The following is an 18,652-nucleotide window of genomic DNA, read 5'->3' as shown; positions in this document are numbered from 1 at the left end:
GCACACAAAAAAAATGCTAACTAATTTCCAGTTTTTAGAACCATAAATTGGCGAGCTCAATTATAAAACAGATTGTTTGGATGCTGATTGGTTGATAGCAGGGAGATATTCACCACAATCCCTGGGTAATGCCTCTTAACAATACCATTTGAATTATCAATGCACATCCACTGTCCTACTGCCCAGGCATCCAATTAATAACCTTCATCTCTGGACAAAAGTGTCTAGACATACACTACCGTTCAAAAGTTTGGGGTCACTTAGAAATGTCCTTGTTTTTGAAAGAAAATACATTTTGGGGGGCTATTAAAATAACAACAAATTGATCAGAAATAGCATGGACTTTGTTAATGTTGTAAATTACTATTGTAGCTGGAAACATTTTTTTATGGAATATCTACTCTGTCCAGTGTCTGTGTTCTTATGCCCATCTTAATCTTATATTTTTATTGGCCAGTCTGAGATATGTATTTTTCTTTGCAACTCTTTCACTTTTACTTGAGTCATTTTCTATTAAGGTTTCTTTACTTTTACTCAAGTATGACAATTGGGGCCTTTTTTCACCACTGGTCGTCGGTGATCAGGCCTAGCACCGTCGTGTCGTCTACAAACTTTATGACAGTTTTGGAGTCGTACGCAGCCATGCAGTCATGGGTCAACAGGGAGTACAGGCAGGGACTACGCACCCACCCGAGGGGCCCCCGGGTTGAGAGTCAGCATGGCAGATGTATTGTTGCCTACCTTCACCACCTGGGGGCGTCCTGTCAGAAAGTCCAGGATCCAGTTGCAGAGGGCAGTGTTTCAGTCCCGGATCCTTAGCTTAGTGATGAGCTTCGAAGGCACTATGGTGTTGAACACTGATTCACTGTAGTGAATTTACAGCATTCAATCAATCAAATGTATTTATAAAGCCCTTTTTACATCAGCCGATGTCACAAAGTGCTATACAGAAACCCAGCCTAAAACCCCAAACGGCAAGCAATGCAGATGGAGAAGCACGGTGGCTAGGAAAAACTCCCTAGAAAGGCAGGAACCTAGGAAGAAACCTAGAGAGGAACCAGGCTCTGAGGGGTGGCCAGTCCTCTTCTGGCTTTGCCGGGTGGATATTATAGCAGTACATGGTCAAGATGTTCAAATGATTGCTGGATGATTATTTTTAAGTCTAATATTGTGGGCAATGGAGTTGCCAATGACTAGGGTTTTCAATTTGTCAGAGCTAATGGTGGGAGGTTTCGGCAACTCAGACCCCATAATGGGTGGAGGAGAGACCAGAGAAGGCTCGGCCTCTAATTCCGACTCGTTGCTTAAATGGGGAGAACCGGTTGAAAGTTTGTCGGCTGAATGAGCGACTGAATGAGCGGTTGAGCGTTCTGACAGCATTTCCCTCCAGACGCCATGAGAAAATTGTCAGGCTGCGGGTACTGTGTGAGGGGATTTAAACTATCTGTACTTATTGGTGGCACAGACACTATTTCATCCTTTCCTACACTTAAATTACCATTGCCTAACGATTGCGTCTGAAGCTGGGCTTGCAGCACGGCTATCCTCACCATAAGGCGATAGTTCTTCTGTATATTATGAGTACAGCGACTGCAATTAGATGGCATAATGTTAATGTTAGTACTTAGCTTCGGCTGGTGGAGGTTCTGTAGAGGCATGTCCAGATAAAGCATCCGGGGTGAAAAAGTAAAATGTAAAATGGTTATTAAAAATGTTAAAGTACAAACCGTAACGTTGGCAGGTAGCAAAGTAATGTTAGCAACAAAGTAGCAACAAACCGCACAGCAGCTTGGAAACAAGTCTGGAAGTTGTGACCAGAAATGACAACACGAATAAATCACACAGCATTCTCACATAGCTGTTCTTTTGTCCAGGTGGGAAAGGGCAGTGTGGAGTGCATTAGAGATTGCGTCATCTGTGGATGTGTTGGGGCGGCATGCGAATTGGAGAGAGTCCAGGGTGTCTGGGATGATGGTGTTGGTGTGAGTCATGACCATCATGACCAGCCTTTCAAAACATTTAATGGCTTCAAATGTGAGTGATACGGGGCAATAGTAATTTAGACAGGATACCTTGGTGTTCTTGGGCACAGGGACTATGGTGGTCTGCTTGAAACATGTAGGTATTACAGACGGGGTCAGGGAGAGATTGAAAATGTCAGTGAAGACACTTGCCAGCTGGTTTGCGTATACTGTGAGTATGCTTCCTGGTAGTCCATCTGGACCTGTGGCTTTGTGAATGTTAACCTGTTTAAAGGTCTTACTCACATCAGCTACACATCAGCTACGAAGAGCGTGGTCACACAGAACAGCTGGTGCTCTGACAAGTGGTTCAGTGTTGCTTGCCTCGTAGCGAGCATAGAATGCATTTAGCTCATCTGGTAGGCTCGAGTCACTGGGCAGCTCTCGGCTGGATTTCCCTTTGTAATCCGTGATAGTTTGCAAGCCCTGCCACATCTGATGAGCATCAGAGCCGGTGTAGTAGGAGTCAATCTTACTCCTGTATTGACGCTTTGCCTGGTTGATGATTCATAGCAGGATTTCTTATAAGCGTCCGGGTTAGTGTCCCGCTCCTTTAAACATGCAAAGTCACTCACCCACCATTGCTGCTAAGTCACTCACCCACCATTGCTGCTAAGTCACTCACCCACAATTGCATGTTGTACCAAATGGTGGGTTGGACCCCGCTTTATATGCACAGGCAGCTACATTGGTACGTGTTCATTTACAAAGGCATTCTGGGTAAACTCCCTCTCTACCTCTAGACCAGATGCGGTCTACTAGGTGGTTGCTGCTTAAATTCCCCAGGGCTTTTACGAAGTTAGGCAAGACTGCCTTCTCCTATGTGCACCAGAGGCATGGAACAGGAAACCATCTATTGCTTCACCTAGATTTATTAGTGCTCCTCAATGCAAGACTGTGTGTTTCTGTAGACGGGATTGTGTTGTTGTTGTGCTGATTGTATCGTACGCATTATTTTTGTTGTTGTTGTAATGTTGTATTGATTGCTGCTGCCTTCTTGGCCAGGTATCCCTTGCTCCTCAATGGACTTTTCCTGGTTAAATAAATGCATGTGTACAGTCATGTAAGCCCTAAATGTACTCAGACAGACATGCAGATTAGACTTAGATTTTCTTTATTTAAATACAACCAGTCTATCTGTAAACAACATAAGCTCTATACAAAATAGCTGGTTCCATAAAAAATAAGGGGGAAAAACTATGGCTTGCAGAAACACAACCATTTCTTCAAGAGATATATGCACGGTTGCACTTGTACATTCTATTGAAGCAGCAATAAGCTAGAGATGCCCACATAAGGTGTTCGGGTGTGACAAAGTACAGTATCCAGAAGTAGCAGGTCCTCTATTTATGTGAGTATAAGTCATATTTTAAGTCTTGTAGAAAATGTACAAACTTTTCAAATAATAATTAGGTATTTTTCTCTTGAATTTTTTCCATTGTAACAAATGTGGGCCCACTTTTGCCCCAACTACATCCACAGTGAGCATAGAAATCTGTCCTAAAGGGTTTAAGAGCAGTGAAAATATTCTGCACTTATTCTGAAAAACTGATTTTAGAAATACAACATTTGTTCCAACCAACATCCAATTGCCTTATTCCTGATCCTCAACACAACAGTAACTTTTCCAGAACAGTTCATTTTCAGTTTCAGTTCTTTGTCAAAATACATATTCTGATGACAACAGAGATACTCACATAATATTGTCCTGGTCCAAATATCAAGATTGCACTGAGTGGGGCATGGACTATTTGAGTATTTCATTGAGAAGAGCGATGTCAGAAGTGACATGGTGTCAGTCAGACAGACACTAAATAGGTCACACGATGATTTTATAACCAGTGAACAATGTTTAATCTTCTCAAAATGAGTTTTTAATTGCCTGATTTATAATCCCCTTTTTGTGTGTCAATTGATTTATTCATAATGTTATTTATGATGACCTTTCTGACTTTTCATTATACATATGTGCAGTTTGGATTGGCAAAATACAAGTGAAATCCACTCTCTTGTTTACCCATGTTATTAAAATGGAGCTCTCCAAGAGAAAAAACACTCACCAAACGCTCACCTTTGTGTGTGTGTGAGAGAGAGTGTGTGTGTGTGTATGTGAGAGAGAGGGGAAAGAAAAAAAAGAGCCAGGCAGACAGAAAGATAGACGAAGAAGAAGAAGAGGGACAGGATATGGTTAGAGAATCTCCAGCTTGTGGTCCCATCAATGGTGTTAAGAGTCTCAGTTACCCCTGTAGCAGTTAGAATCCCTGATGAATGTGGTGGAAATGTTTCACTAAATTGGAGTAGAATCCAGGGAGATCTGATTGATGTGGATTGATGTCAAGGAAAAATAGGCTGGTCAGATATACAAGTCCTAATTGCTGTGGAGCAATGTGACTTTCTATGAGTTTATAAACCAGAGCAGAGATAATATACCTTGTTTGTCGTGTGAAGGATGACAAGAGTAAGTGATAGGAAATGATTTATGTTGGTAAGGAGGCTCTTACAGAGATAGGCGACATATTGCTGCCAGCTCCCTTCTCGTTCAAAACTCATTGTTTGCTCACATTCTCAAAGTGAATACTCAAGTTGTTTACTCTCAGGCTCTTTGGTGTGATATTGCACCTGTTGGTTTGAGTTCATCGTCGGCATAGAGATATTAGGGCCGTTGGAATTGCAAACTCCCCCTGTTGGAAGTTGTTGAAGTTTTAATGAAATTGGTTTTCCTCCAGGGAAGTTGTAGTGAGAATAGGAAGGAATGCTTAGATGACAGGCTCTTGCAATACAATTCTTCCAATACCTCTGAACAACACCATCCTGCATACTAATATAAATGCAAATCTAACATTTTCAAAGTCGATTAAGTCTAGTCAAGCCTTCTCTTCTTCCAAGACCCTGATGCCCAAAGTTCTGAAATAACAGTTTTAATCAATCTTATCCTATCAACATTCCACACAGTTAAAGCATTGTGACTACTGGGTTTGGAAAACAGCCAAGTGAAAGCGGGGGTAGATCAGAGAGAGCAGATGGGGCTGTCTGCAGCTAGTGGAAACTATAACACCGAGGACAAAGCAAAGGAACTAAATCTGTGTCAAAAGAACCAGCATCACTAGTACAATTAGACTGTGAGTCCCGGCAGTCAATATCTATCACATCAAATAGAGCACTCTGACAATAACACTCATATACATTAATCATTACCTTGATGAACTTTCATTTTCTGCTCCTACTATAAAAAGTGCTTCTGGAAGATATAAAACTGCTTTGGTTGAAAATAGAATTCAGATAAAATGAGGTCAAGAACAGATTGGTTTTTTTTCAGAGAGCAAACCCTTTACAATATTACATTTACAAATTCTGTTAGCGAACACGAAAACCCAGTCCTAGAGCAAACACATCTATGCACAATCTGGGAAAACAGAGATGGTGCTTGTTAGTAATAACAGGTAGTGTAGCCTGAAGCCGGCTGATATAAAGAGAACACACAATGACCCCATTCCCAATTCCCCACGAAAGAAATTAGTGAAGGCATGATAAAAGCTTTTCAGAGACACCCAAATTCACTCTGGCAGGAAAGGAGGCCGAATGCGTCACACAAGCCACCCAAACATGGCGTCGAAAGAGTGTCGAGGAGAAGCGGGTGGGCCAGACAACAACATTGAGAGGAGTGCCTACCAAGGCTGTGGTGGTTGTGCCGAGTGCCTTTGTTGTGACAGGAAGAGGCTACCAAGGTTTTGACACCAGCCACAAATGGTTCCACTCCTCCAGTCAGAAGACCCGCAGCGCTCACGAGGCTGAGGCAGACATGCCCTCTCCTTACTGCACTGTGTGATGTCAGCCGAACCACCAGTTTCTCCATGACACACTCTCGCTCTGTGGCTCCGTGTTCCACATTAAAGACCTGCCTACACAGCTGAGCTGACAGACCCATACGGTACTGTACTCTTTCTTGTTCAACCCCTCCCACCCCCTCTCTTGGTTTCTGCAAAAAAATACCTTTCAAAACCACTTTGCATTGGTTTGGTTTTCAGGTGGAATGGCTAATAGGTTTAGAATGTGACCTTGTTTGAGTTGTAAATGGGCTCATTCAAATTCACAAAGTGTTGTGTTTTTATATTTGTCAGGTTTGCCTACGCAAAATAAAAGGGGAAGCGTGAGCGTTGAAGTGAAAGATTAAAGGGGACAGTGTTCTCTGTACTCATACGCTTTGGTTTCTTGGTAATGCATTGTTGTTCACTGACTGGCCACAGGAACACTAGAAAGAAATGATCGATGAAAGAGAAGAGAAATGTTACCTTCCATCCTCACACTGTGACATTGCCAGAAGTGTGGGATTGAAAATTGCATTAAAACTCAAATCTCTTTTGTGGCATGTCGCCATGTGAGAAGAAGGTTGTACTGTGAGACTGGCTAAATTCTGTATAATCCACAGTAATATGAAGGCCTCTGTCTGGTCTGACACAATCCAGCTGCCCTCCAACGCTGACATCCTGTCAGGGACATCTGCCCCGAACACCACTGTCACCATGGCAGCCGTGGAAACAGTCCTTGTCCCCATCGGGTTCCGTTACTTCCTATTTGGAATTGACTATTGAAGAAGGCTGTGCCATATGCAAACCTCAAAACACATAACCCCTCATACTGATGTTCCAAGACGAGGGATAAATCAAAAAAAATGTGTCAAATAAAGTGTGAGACCAAAGATAGAGGTCATGTTTCCGATCGATGCACACTTCCAGGGTGGATGGAGGTCTCTGAAGAGTTGTCAGGGGGAGTAGCCACATCAGGGATCCCTCAGTCGAGAAACTCTGCGGACAGGCTCCGCGTGCAGCGGGCCGAGCGGAACTTGAGCTCATGGTAGCACTGCACGAAGCTGTGGTAGATGAAGGTGATGGGCAGTGCCAGGAGCACGATGCCGCTCACCACGCACAGGCCACCCAGCACTCGCCCAGGCACAGTGATGGGGTACATGTCTCCATAGCCCACAGTGGTCATGGAGATAATAACCCACCAACAGGCGGCTGGAATGCTGGCGTAGTCCTCATTCGGCGACTCCAGGTCCAGGCCATGCTCCAGCAGCTGGGCTAGAGCACTGAAGATGGCCATAGGCACGCAGATAAACAGCAGCAGCATCACCATTTCCCGGTAGCAGCGACTCAGTGTTAGCCCCAGAGTCTGCAGGCCCAGGAAGTGTCGGGCCAGCTTGATCACCCAGAAGATGCGCATCATGCGCAGAACACGCAGGGTGACGCCCGCCCGCTGAAGCTGGGAGTTCTCCCCTGTCAGCATCGTCATGGAGATGGAGATGTAGTAGGGTGTAATGGCCAGTAGGTCAATGATGTTGAGGGGCCGTTTGACAAACTCACACTTGTCCCGCGACACGATGAAGCGCACAATGCACTCAGCGGTGAACCAGCCGATACACACAGCCTCGATGATCCTGTGGGAGGGAGAACCAGGCAGAGTTACCGCGAGCATGAGAGCTGGAAATTCCACTATAGGTCTACACACTACTGTATATCTACAAGCAATGGACTGCAGACATTACACTCTTACAAAAAAAAGTTGCTACATAGAATCCATTTTGGTTTCTGGTAGAACCTTTTCAATGAAGGGTTCTTAAATGGTTTCTTGAGGGTTAGGGCCTATTTGTTGGGTGAAAGTGTTTTGAAACAAAAAAAGGGTTAGCCTACAGCAGTGTGTCCCAACTCCTGTCCTTGGATACCCCCAACAGCACACATTTTTGTTGTAGCCCCAGACAAACTCACCTGATTCAACTCATCGAGGGCTTGATGCTTGGTTGACAAGTTGAATCAGGTGTGCTTGTCTGGGGCTTTAACAAAAATGTGTGCTGTTGGGGGTATCCAAGGACAGGAGTTGGGAAACACTGGTCCACAGGAAAAGCCTTTATTAACCCTTTTTTCTCTGGTTGAGTCAACATTGTTTCCATGTAATTTCAACCAAAAACAAATCATGTGATGACATTGAATCAACGTGGAAAACTGATTGGAGTTGCAAAAAGTAATTAACAAAAGGGCATTTTGTCTTTTTTTCACCCAACTTTTAACCTAAGTCCAATGACATGGTGCCATTTTCTTTGTTGATTTCACATTGAATTGACAATGGTTGACAACTCAGCCAAATGTAAATCAAAACTAGACGTTGAACTGACGTCGGTGCCCAGTGGGATATGACTTATGGATGCTCTTACATTTTGATGCAATAAATTGATTCTTGATATTCTAACATTTTCACATCGTAATGCTGGTCATGTTGACATCGTAATCCTGTTGTAATTTACCAACCTGACCACCTGAATTTCTTTATGCCAGAACCTGCAGAAGATATTCTGCGTTTTTAAGTGAGGTTGTAATTTACGGTATTATATTTTTGCTGCCATACTTTACCTTATTAACTAAGCCACATAGTGAGAAACAACCTTCAGACTGACAATGATAATTTGCAATGTTCTCAAGTAAACCCATTTGACAACATATAACAGCAGCAAATGTCAAATCAAAGTAGCATGCACATTTTTGACTTTCATTTGATTCTGAGACCATTCCAGGGCCTGGACATTATATACAAATGTATTGCAGCTCAGTGTGTACAGAATACTCCAGGCAAGAATATGGTAGAGGCATACTGATAAGGGATTTTAGAAGCTTCTTTTCCACCTTAATTATAGCATGGATTAAAGGCAAGTTAGACTTGGTTGAGACTGAGCCCTGAGTATGCCTATTAGGTGTAGAGCGTGTGAGGACAGACTGCCACAAATGACCAGAGTAGAGGTAGGGCTGTAATGAGGGATTGCAGTCAGCTAGTCAAAAGCCAGTTCCAGTCTAGTCCATCAAAATATGCTGTTGTCAAATGCTGATATACAGTGCCTTGCTAAAGTATTCATTCCCCTTGGTGTTTTTCCTATTTTGTTGCATTAACCTGTCATTTAAATTGATTTTTATTTGGATTTCATGTAATAGACATACACAAAATAGTCCAAATCGGTGAAGTGAAATGAAAAAAATAACTTGTTAAAAAAAAAAAGTGGTGCGTGCATATGTATTCACCCCCTTTGCTATGAAGCCCCTAAATAAGATCTGGTGCAACCAATTACCTTTATTTAACTAATTATGTGACTTCTAAAGTCCACCTGTGTGTATCTATGTGTCACATGATCTGTCACATGATCTCAGTATTTTTACACCTGTTCTGAAAGGCCCCAGAGTCTGCAACACCACCATGCAAGTGGCACCATGAAGACCAAGGAACTCTCCAAACAGGTCAGGGACAAAGTTGTGGAGAAGAACAGATCAGAGTTGGGTTAAAAAAAAAAGATCAGAAACATTGAACATCCCACAGAGCACCATTAAATCCATTATTTAAAAAATGGAAAGAATATGGCACCAGAACAAACCTGCCAAGAGAGGGCCGCCCACCAAAACACACAGACCATACAAGGAGGGCCCAGAGAGGCAACAAGAGAGGCAACAAATATATCAAAAGATAACTCTGAAGGAACTGCAAAGCTCCAGAGCGGAGATTGTAGTTTCTATCCATAGGACCTCTTTAAGCCGTACACTCCAAAGAGCTGGGCTTTACGGAAGTGGCCAGAAGAAAAGCCATTGCTTAAAGAAAAAATAAGCAAACACGTTTGGTGTTCGCCAAAAGGCATGTGGGAGACTCCCTAAAAATATGGAAGAAGGTACTCTAGTCAGATGAGACTAAAATTGAGCTTTTTGGCCATCAAGGAAAACACTATGTCTGGTGCAAACCCAACTCCTCTCATCACCCCGAGAATACCATCTCCACAGTGAAGCATGGTGGTGGCAGCATCAGCTGTGGGGATGTATTTCATTGGCAGGGACTGGGAAACTGGTCAGAATTCAAGGAATGATGAATGGTGCTAAATCCAGGGAAATTCTTGAGGGAAACCTGTTTCAGTCTTCCAGAGATTTGAGACTGGGACGGAGGTTCACCTTCCAGCAGGACAATGACCCTAAGCATACTGCTAAAACAACACTTGAGTGGTTTAAGGGGAAACATTTACAGTGGGGCAAAAAAGTATTTAGTCAGCCACCAATTGTGCAAGTTCTCCCACTTAAAAAGATAAGAGAGGCCTGTAATTTGCATCATAGGTACACTTCAACTATGACAGCCAAAATGAAGAAAAAAAATCCAGAAAATCCCATTGTAGGATTTTTAATGAATTTATTTGCAAATTTTGATGGAAAATAAGTATTTGGTCAATAACAAAAGTTTATCTCAATACTTTGTTATATACCCTTTGTTGGCAATGACAGAGGTCAAACGTTTTCTGTAAGTCTTCACAAGGTTTTCACACACTGTTACTGGTATTTTGGCCCATTGCTCCATGCAGATCTCCGCTAGAACAGTGATATTTTGGGGCTGTTGCTGGGCAACACAGACTTTCAACTCCCTCCAAAGATTTTCTATGGGGTTGAGATCTGGAGACTGGCTAGGCCACTCCAGGACCTTGAAATGCTTCTTACGAAGCCACTCCTTCGTTGCCCGTGCGGTGTGTTTGGTATCATTGTCATGCTGAAAGACCCAGCCACGTTTCATCTTCAATGCCCTTGCTGATGGATGGAGGTTTTCACTCAAAATCTCACGATACACGGCCCCATTCATTCTTTCCTTTACACGGATCAGTCGTCCTGGTCCCTTTGCAGAAAAACAGCCCCAAAGCATGATGTTTCCACGCCCATGCTTCACAGTAAGTATGGTGATCTTTGGATGCAACTCAGCATTCTTTGTCCTCCAAACACGACGAGTTGAGTTTTTACCAAAAAGTTATATTTTGGTTTCATCTGACCATATGACATTCTCCCAATCTTCTTCTGGATCATCCAAATGATCTCTAGCAAACTTCAGATGGGCCTGGACATGTACTGGCTTAAGCAGGGGGACACGTCTGGCACTGCAGGATTTGAGTCCCTGGCGGCGTAGTGTGTTACTGATGGTAGGCTTTGTTACTTTGGTCCCAGCTCTCTGCAGGTCATTCACTAGGTCCCACCGTGTGGTTCTGGGATTTTTGCTCACTGTTCTTGTGATCATTTTGACCCCACGGGGTGAGATCTTGCGTGGAGCCCCAGATCGAGGGAGATTATCAGTGGTCTTGTATGTCTTCCATTTCCTAATAATTGCTCCCACAGTTGATTTCTTCAAACCAAGCTGCTTACCTATTGCAGATTCAGTCTTCCCAGCCTGGTGCAGGTCTACAATTTTGTTTCTGGTGTCCTTTGACAGCTCTTTGGTCTTGGCCATAGTGGAGTTTGGAGTGTTACTGTTTGAGGTTGTGGACAGGTGTCTTTTATACTGATAAGAAGTTCAAACAAGTGCCATTAATACAGGCAACGAGTGGAGGACAGAGGAGCATCTTAAAGAAGAAGTTACAGGTCTGTGAGAGCCAGAAATCTTGCTTGTTTGTAAGTGACCAAATACTTATTTTCCACCATAATTTGCAAATAAATTCATAAAAAATCCTACAATGTGATTTTGTGGATTTTTTTTCTCCTTTTGTCTGTCATAGTTGAAGTGTACCTGTGAAGAAAATTACAGGCCTCTCTCAAATGTTTAAGTGTGAGAACTTGCACAATTGGTGGCTGACTAAATACTTTTTTACCCCACTGTAAATGTCTTGGAATGGCCTAGTCAAAGCCCAGACCTCAATCCAATTAAGAATCAGTGGTATGACTTACAGATTGCTGTACACCAGCAGAACCCATTCAACTTGAAGGAGCTGGAACAGTTTTGCCTTGAAGAATGGGCAAAGATCCCAGTGGCTAGATGTGCCAAGCTTATAGAGACATACCCCAACAGAATTGCAGCTGTAATTGCTGCAAAATGTGGCTTTACAAAGTATTGACCTTTTCTTTTTTTTGGGGGGGGGGGGGGGGGTGAATAGTTATGCATTCTTAAGTTCTGATTTTCTTGTCTTATTTCTTGTTTTGTTTCAAAATAAAAAATATGTTGTATCTTGAAAGTGGTAGGCATGTTGTGTGAATCAAATGATACAACCCCCCCAAAAGTAATTTTAATTTAGTGCATCCTAAGTTGCTTGAGTAGAATGTGAGTACCCTTTACTGTATTACCTTGGGACAACCGGCATTTGTGACATCATGCTCACATGAAAACATTTGCCCATTGAAAAGGGAAACAAATCAGATACAACCATAACCTCCCACCACTGGCTTAGAACAATACCTACCTGCATTGCCTACAACTACACTCACACACACACACACACACACACGCACACGCACACGCACACGCACACACACACACACACACACACACACAGAGATAGTGTTGGGTGCCTTTCAGGTACCAATACCTTGAGAGCGGTCCGCGTGGCAGTCATGGATACAAGACAGACACACAGGTTAAAGAGCAGAGTGAGAGCAGACAAGAAAGGGATGACAAACAGCTCTGTAGACAAATGGACAGAAGTATTGGCTGACACAGTTATATGTATTGATACATGGCTAAATTAGATTGATTCATGTTCTGATCTCCTTCAAAACATCAAAAGTAAACATGAGTCTTTAAAAAAAGTAGACATGAAACTTAGTGTATTACACCAAGAAACAGCAATACATAATTATTTGTACCTGTCTCCTTGACCGTCTCCTATGATAACAGGCGTACTCTACCTGAAATCAGCACATTGGACAGATACTGCAGGCTACCACTAAAAATCACCACTGTAGACAGGACCTGAGTATTAGAGTAGTCTACCACTAAAAATCACCACTGTAGACAGGTCCTGAGTATTATAGTAGTCTACCACTTAAATCAGTGCCTTGAAGAGGTACTGTCAGATGCCACTATAATCATCAACTTGGACAGTTACCGATACATACGCGCTCATCCAAAAAGGGAGCCGAGACAGTCACAACTCATTTACATTTACTGCCTTAATCTAAATTTATCACTGTAAACATGTGTTGTCTGTAACAAGAGAGGCAACGCTCCAACTTGTTAAGTTCCTCAGCCTCTCTTGTGTTAAAGACTATGACGACTTAGTGCTGAAAGATTAAAATGCATGACAAAAACGACAATAGTGCAAGGGACAGTGGTGCTTCTGGAAATGCACATTTAGATTGAACACCTTTAAGTGTCCATATAGTATAATATGTCATATTGTAATGACAATTGGCCAACATACAAAATGGAGACTTTGGCACATGAAATGTGTTGTTCACTTGGTAGGACCAGACCAGAAGCTCCCTTGACATTTAACTTTAATAAACATTCAGCTCCTCCTCTGCCCCCTTCCCCACAGGGATTCTTACAATCTGTTGCCAGGAGACCATGTGGTCGGGGACCAGGGCCGTTTCCAGCATTTTGGGGGCCCTAAGCGAGATTTGGTTGCCCCCCCCCCCCCCCCACACCTCATGGCCAAAACATTTTAGTAGCCCCCCTCTTGGTGGTGGAGAGAAAATGTGCTGCTCTACACACTTTGCTATGGTATGAAGATTAAATGTAGCAGTTTTAATGCTCATTTCCTGCAGCAAGGTGAAATAATAAAATAAAATAAAAATAGTTCTATAATAAGACCTTGAGAAGATTTAGCCGTTTTAAAGCTAATTTCCTGTAATTCTACACAGTTTGCCATGACTTATTCCATGTTCATATGATACTCTAGCTGAGTGAGAATAACTAACAAAATCAATAAGTACTCCCTGGTGGTTAGGGCCCCTGGCTACATCAGTAATTCGGCCACGATTACTACAAGGTTTAGATTGCTAGGTAAATTGGTCTAGCCAGCTATCTATAAAATACAAGCTGACATGGGCTAATTGAGTGACTGTCAGTGAATTACATAACAAAAGGACAGCTGCTGATGCACTACCAAATTCTGAAAAAGGCACAGGATTCTACTATCCTAACCAACAGTAAGTTGAGACTGGCTTCTAAAAATAGTAATAATAATAGTATATAATATATACATACACTTTTTTCCCTAACATTTGGTTGGGGCCGCCCTAGGTGCCATTTATGTTGCTTAGAAATGGCACTGTCGGGGACTACTAAATAGTAGACCCAGTGGTGTAGTTGAGGGAAAACCCACCGTTTGCAGGAAAATGCATTGAAAGTAGGCCTATAGAGAGTGCTACTTGTTTTCACCAAGACAGGCAATAACAGTTTACACACCTATTTTCTTCCAGATTGATGTTGAAATTGGACATCTATCCATGTCCTGAGGACATCGGGAAATGCCTTCAAAACTCGCCATACAGTGTGTAATGGCATTGTGGATGGGTGTAATCCCATGACTCTGGATCAGAAGGTTGCATGTTCGACCCCAACCATGGACACAGGTTTGAAATGTTTGGTGTTAACCCTATCCCAAACCTTAACCCTTAGCTTATCCATTTGGAATGAGTGCCTAAACGAAATGTTTTAACCCTATCCCAAACCTTAACCATTCAGAATGAATGCTAAACTTAAAGCTGCAATATTTATCTTTTTGGGAGATCAGATCTGTTCTATGTACGCTATTTCTATGCTTCCCATCCTTAAGTTTCGTTTTTGCATCTTTTACTTTCGGTTTTGTACACCAGCTTCAAACAGCTGAAAATACAATATTTTTGGTAATGGAAAATATATTTTGCAGCGGTTTAGATGGTACAATGATTCTCTAAACCATAATTGCTTGTTTTGTCACAAACTGGAATTAGGCAAACTATTCAAATTTTAGCAACCAGGTAATGGCGGAACGATTTCTGAATAGTGCATCTTTAAGGTGTGATGTTTAATGTGCTTTAACTTATTTTAATGCTAAAACTTAATGTAATGTTTTAACTCCATTGCCAAACCTTAACCCGCACCTTAACCATTCAGAATGAGTGCCTTTACTTAACCCTTAACTTGGATCCATTCCAGCCATTACAATGAGCCCGTCCTCCTATAGCTCATCCCACCAGCCTCCACTGTATTATATGCAGAATACAACAATATACATTCTAAATTAGTGCTGGTAGGCCTATGTCACAGCAGCTGAAATAAAACGTTGTGCAGTCTTGTGTTCCTTACAAGTTACAAGTCCATTGAGAAGTAGAGTATTGATCCTATGTAATGTATCAACATCGCAGGCAATCAAATAACGGAGAAATCTGGAAATATTTAATAAAAGATAGAACATAGATACCCGGATGGATGCTCTAAAGAGTCTGGATTGTATTGGTGTTCCTCCACGCTGTTGTTCTCAGCGGTTTTCCAATCTGGCAAAGTACTCACACAAAGCATCACCATGGACACTAAAACAAATATAACGGACACTGAGGCCAGGATTTGTGCTGCGACTGATGAAGTCGGCTCCTCAAAAGTACTTCTCATTCTCTCCAGCCACTTGGACTCCTCTCTCTCAGTGACCACGCGAGTCATCAAATTCTCGCCCTTCAACTCTTCCTCGAGTTTGACTTCCTCCTCGGAGAAATGAATGTACGAGTCGGACATCTTATTGTCCAGTCTCCGCTGGCAGCAAAACTCCAAGTGTGAGCTCTCCAGCCCCCAGTAAATCATTTCGTTATAGAATGATAACTCGCACATCTGCGGGACGAACCGTAGCTTCCCGTACTTCACGTACAGCATGATGAAACAAAAAGCCTCCGAGTGCCTATCGAAGAAAAACTCATTCCGTTCCCGATCGTAGTCGTCACACACTTCCAGTACTTCTTTCTCCGATGCGCATTTGTGCAAACGGCTCACTCTGCTCAGAGGGAAATCCTTTATCACATCCTTAGGGAACGCATATTTTGTGCCACCCACATTAAGGATACAGATGCTCTTCCCAAACTTCATCTTCCAATTGTTGACAGGTGTTTGTAAAGTACTGAAAAAGGCACCTTCTGCGATTTATACAGCGCCAAAAGGCACCCGTTCCTTATACAACCATCATGCTTTATCCCTCTCTAAATCCAATATAGGAGTCAATACGTCGTCAAAGTGTTTGGCCGCTATTATTAGCATTCTTTTGTTATTATCCTTCTGAGAGAGATCTGACCGACTGGAGTTATCGTGAAGACCATGCAACCGAGCGCACTCGCCGTTTGCACCTGACTCCTTGCGCACGTCATGGTGTTCTGAGCGCCTGTAACTCAAGTGTCCAAACCAACTAGTCCTCCGTGTGCAGATCCGAGTAGTGTTACACGGGTCTCTCGCTCACACACACACACACACACACACACACACACACACACACACACACACACACACACACACACACACACACACACACACACACACACACACACACACACACACACACACACACACACACACACACACACACACACTTGTAGCTTGTACGGCTCCCTGGGCGTAACCCCCCCCCTCCAAAAAAAAAAAAAAAAAATGCACTATTCTGCACTAACTAATTTTATTCAGACATTTGTAACACAAATAAATAATCATAACATTTAAAACTATATAAATATGAAAATATACACAACAAAAAAAACAAGACTCATAAATATCAAAAATAAGTGACTAAGACAAATAGAAACAAATGTGTTGATTTGGCACTCATGCATCAATACATTACCCATCCCCCAACACTGTCAAGACTAAACTAATTCACCTTGGTGGTGTGTAGACTGGTTTTATATTATTCTTATCGATTTCGCACAAACCAGAAAAAATGCAACAATATGTCTGTGAAACTATATAGTCAAAGTATTATAAATTATTTGTGTTTTTTTTTGTTGGTAGCATTTCGTATTGTGACTGATTTCAGTAATTGCTACTGTAAAACATTGAACTAGAATCCCACAATACCAATACACGGACTGGATTATGGTATAATGTTCACTACATTACATCGGGATAGATTTCTCTAAACTTGTATAGTATTCAGTTTTATTGGTAAAAATATTATAAATATAGGCCTAATCACAGTAGGCCCTGGTGCCGTTATGTGCTGTGTGACAAATTACTTATCATTAAATTGGCGTATAACTTGATCCTTTTGTCAATGGGTTTTATGCAGCGCCACATTATCACAATGTATCGGGTAAGGAATCTAGGGCCACATAAAAAAAAATCTGTAGACTTATTAATGGATGATTGCGTTCCTCTTCAGATCCCTGAGATATTCATCTTTAACGGTATCACTGCAAGAGGGAGGGAGTCTGTTGCCATAGTTGAGAAGGTATCCTGGAAAAAAAATACAGTGTAAGAAACAGATTTGTAGGCACTCAAGCCGCAGGGCACTCGGAGATTCAGCACCATAAGTGAACAGAGTCGGCACCTGTTTCAGGGAGAATCCTATTTAATGGAAGTATAGGCCTGAACAGAAAGACTAATTCTGTTAGGGGAATCTAGAAATTCTTCCTATTGAACAGGGACCTTGTAGCCAAAGACAGTGGGCTACAGTATGAAGAGAGGCTTCCACTGTTTCTCCAATATAAATACCCAATCACACTTCTAGCTAAACTCATGCGTAGAAACACCTCATCGGGTCTGTCTTGCGCCGAACTGCGCATGTGCAGGCCGTCAAATCAAAGACACCGCTTCGATATAAAGTTGTTTTTCGACGAAAATGAAGATGTCAGTTTGTCACGTTCACGAGGTTGGAGTAAAATCGTGTTCAACTACTTAACACATTGGCTCGAGTCTAGGTTTTGCCTTTAGATTTTGGGAAAATTAACAACTATAAGAAAAAAATTAGCTGTTCTCTGATTGACTTCTCAAACCCCAATTCAAGGTCTGGGCTGTTTGGGCTGTTTCGCAAGCGTTTCCGAAAGTATCGTGGTGTTGCGCATCTGGGTTTTTAAACTGTGTTGTAGCAAATGAAATGTTGCAGAAGGCAGGTAGGATCAGGTGCAAGTTGTGCTTTTATTTACAGATGACGATGGTGATCCAGACATTCAATTGAGATATTTGCTAATAATCCCAAGTATATATTTACAAACTTCTCAATAATACTTCCATGACAAAAAAGAGAAACTGAATAGGAACAGGCAAATCTGTCTATTCCTTTAAGACTAACTAGGGTTGAATATTTTCCCTGTATTTTACAGATGTACCATGCCTAGAATAAAGACATTTTCTCAACGGGTAACCCGGTATTTCCCGCCAAAACCGGAAGTGTCATTCAAAATCACTATGAAGCATATAAATATGTCTGTATTTGATTAGAGCTTTAATCATCATGAAAATTAAAATATGATGCTACCTGAAACCGATGTATTAAATGTATTTAATGCATTTAATGAGCCCAACATTAACAACATTTAATAGTCCAAGCCCAAAGATTGTGCCATTCTCCAATACATAAATTATATAGGCTACTGCACATTACACACAACAGAAAAACATAAAAGCCCATAGATGTCGCTAGCTATATGTTCTCTTTGGTAAAATGAAGCTAGCTCCAGTAGGCTAATCCTTTTGAGTGTGGACTGTTTTACTGTACTGTAATGTATTATACTGTATTATATGGACTGGAATTATGCACATAATTCAAACCATGATAAAGCAGAAAAGAACATGCAATTCTAGTGCAGCACATGCACAAAGTTACAAGTATAGGCTAGCAAATTTGATTTTAATAGAGCCTATTTGTATAATATGTAGGCTGATGCATATAATGTACCTTCCATAATATTTAT

The 18,652-nt window shown here is 41.9% G+C and overlaps 1 protein-coding gene across 1 annotated transcript; it reads right to left on the bottom strand.

Annotated features, from left to right (window-relative positions):
* Window positions 1-3,118: 3,118 nt before the first annotated feature.
* LOC110527154 (potassium voltage-gated channel subfamily G member 3) lies at window positions 3,119-16,227 on the bottom strand. The gene is made up of 2 exons (XM_021608300.2): window positions 15,190-16,227; window positions 3,119-7,455 (listed from the first exon to the last, which is right to left on the bottom strand). The coding sequence occupies exons 1-2, from the start codon at window positions 15,840-15,842 to the stop codon at window positions 6,810-6,812; spliced, it is 1,299 nt and encodes a 432-aa protein (XP_021463975.1). The 5' UTR covers window positions 15,843-16,227; the 3' UTR covers window positions 3,119-6,809.
* Between the last annotated feature and the right edge of the window lie 2,425 nt (window positions 16,228-18,652).

Source organism: Oncorhynchus mykiss, chromosome 1 (genome assembly GCF_013265735.2).
Source record: "Oncorhynchus mykiss isolate Arlee chromosome 1, USDA_OmykA_1.1, whole genome shotgun sequence".
Taxonomy (NCBI): Eukaryota; Metazoa; Chordata; class Actinopteri; order Salmoniformes; family Salmonidae; genus Oncorhynchus; species Oncorhynchus mykiss.
Note: the sequence above shows the minus strand (reverse complement) of the source record. Positions and strands in the feature narration are given on the sequence as shown.

Excerpts from the sequence above, each read along its gene's own strand:
- LOC110527154 (XM_021608300.2), bottom strand. The coding sequence starts at position 15,842 with ATGAAGTTTGGGAAGAGCATCTGTATCCTTAATGTGGGTGGCACAAAA. Across the intron at positions 7,456-15,189 it reads TCTTTAGAGCATCCATCCGG|GATCATCGAGGCTGTGTGTA; the intron begins GTATCTATGTTC and ends TCCCTCCCACAG.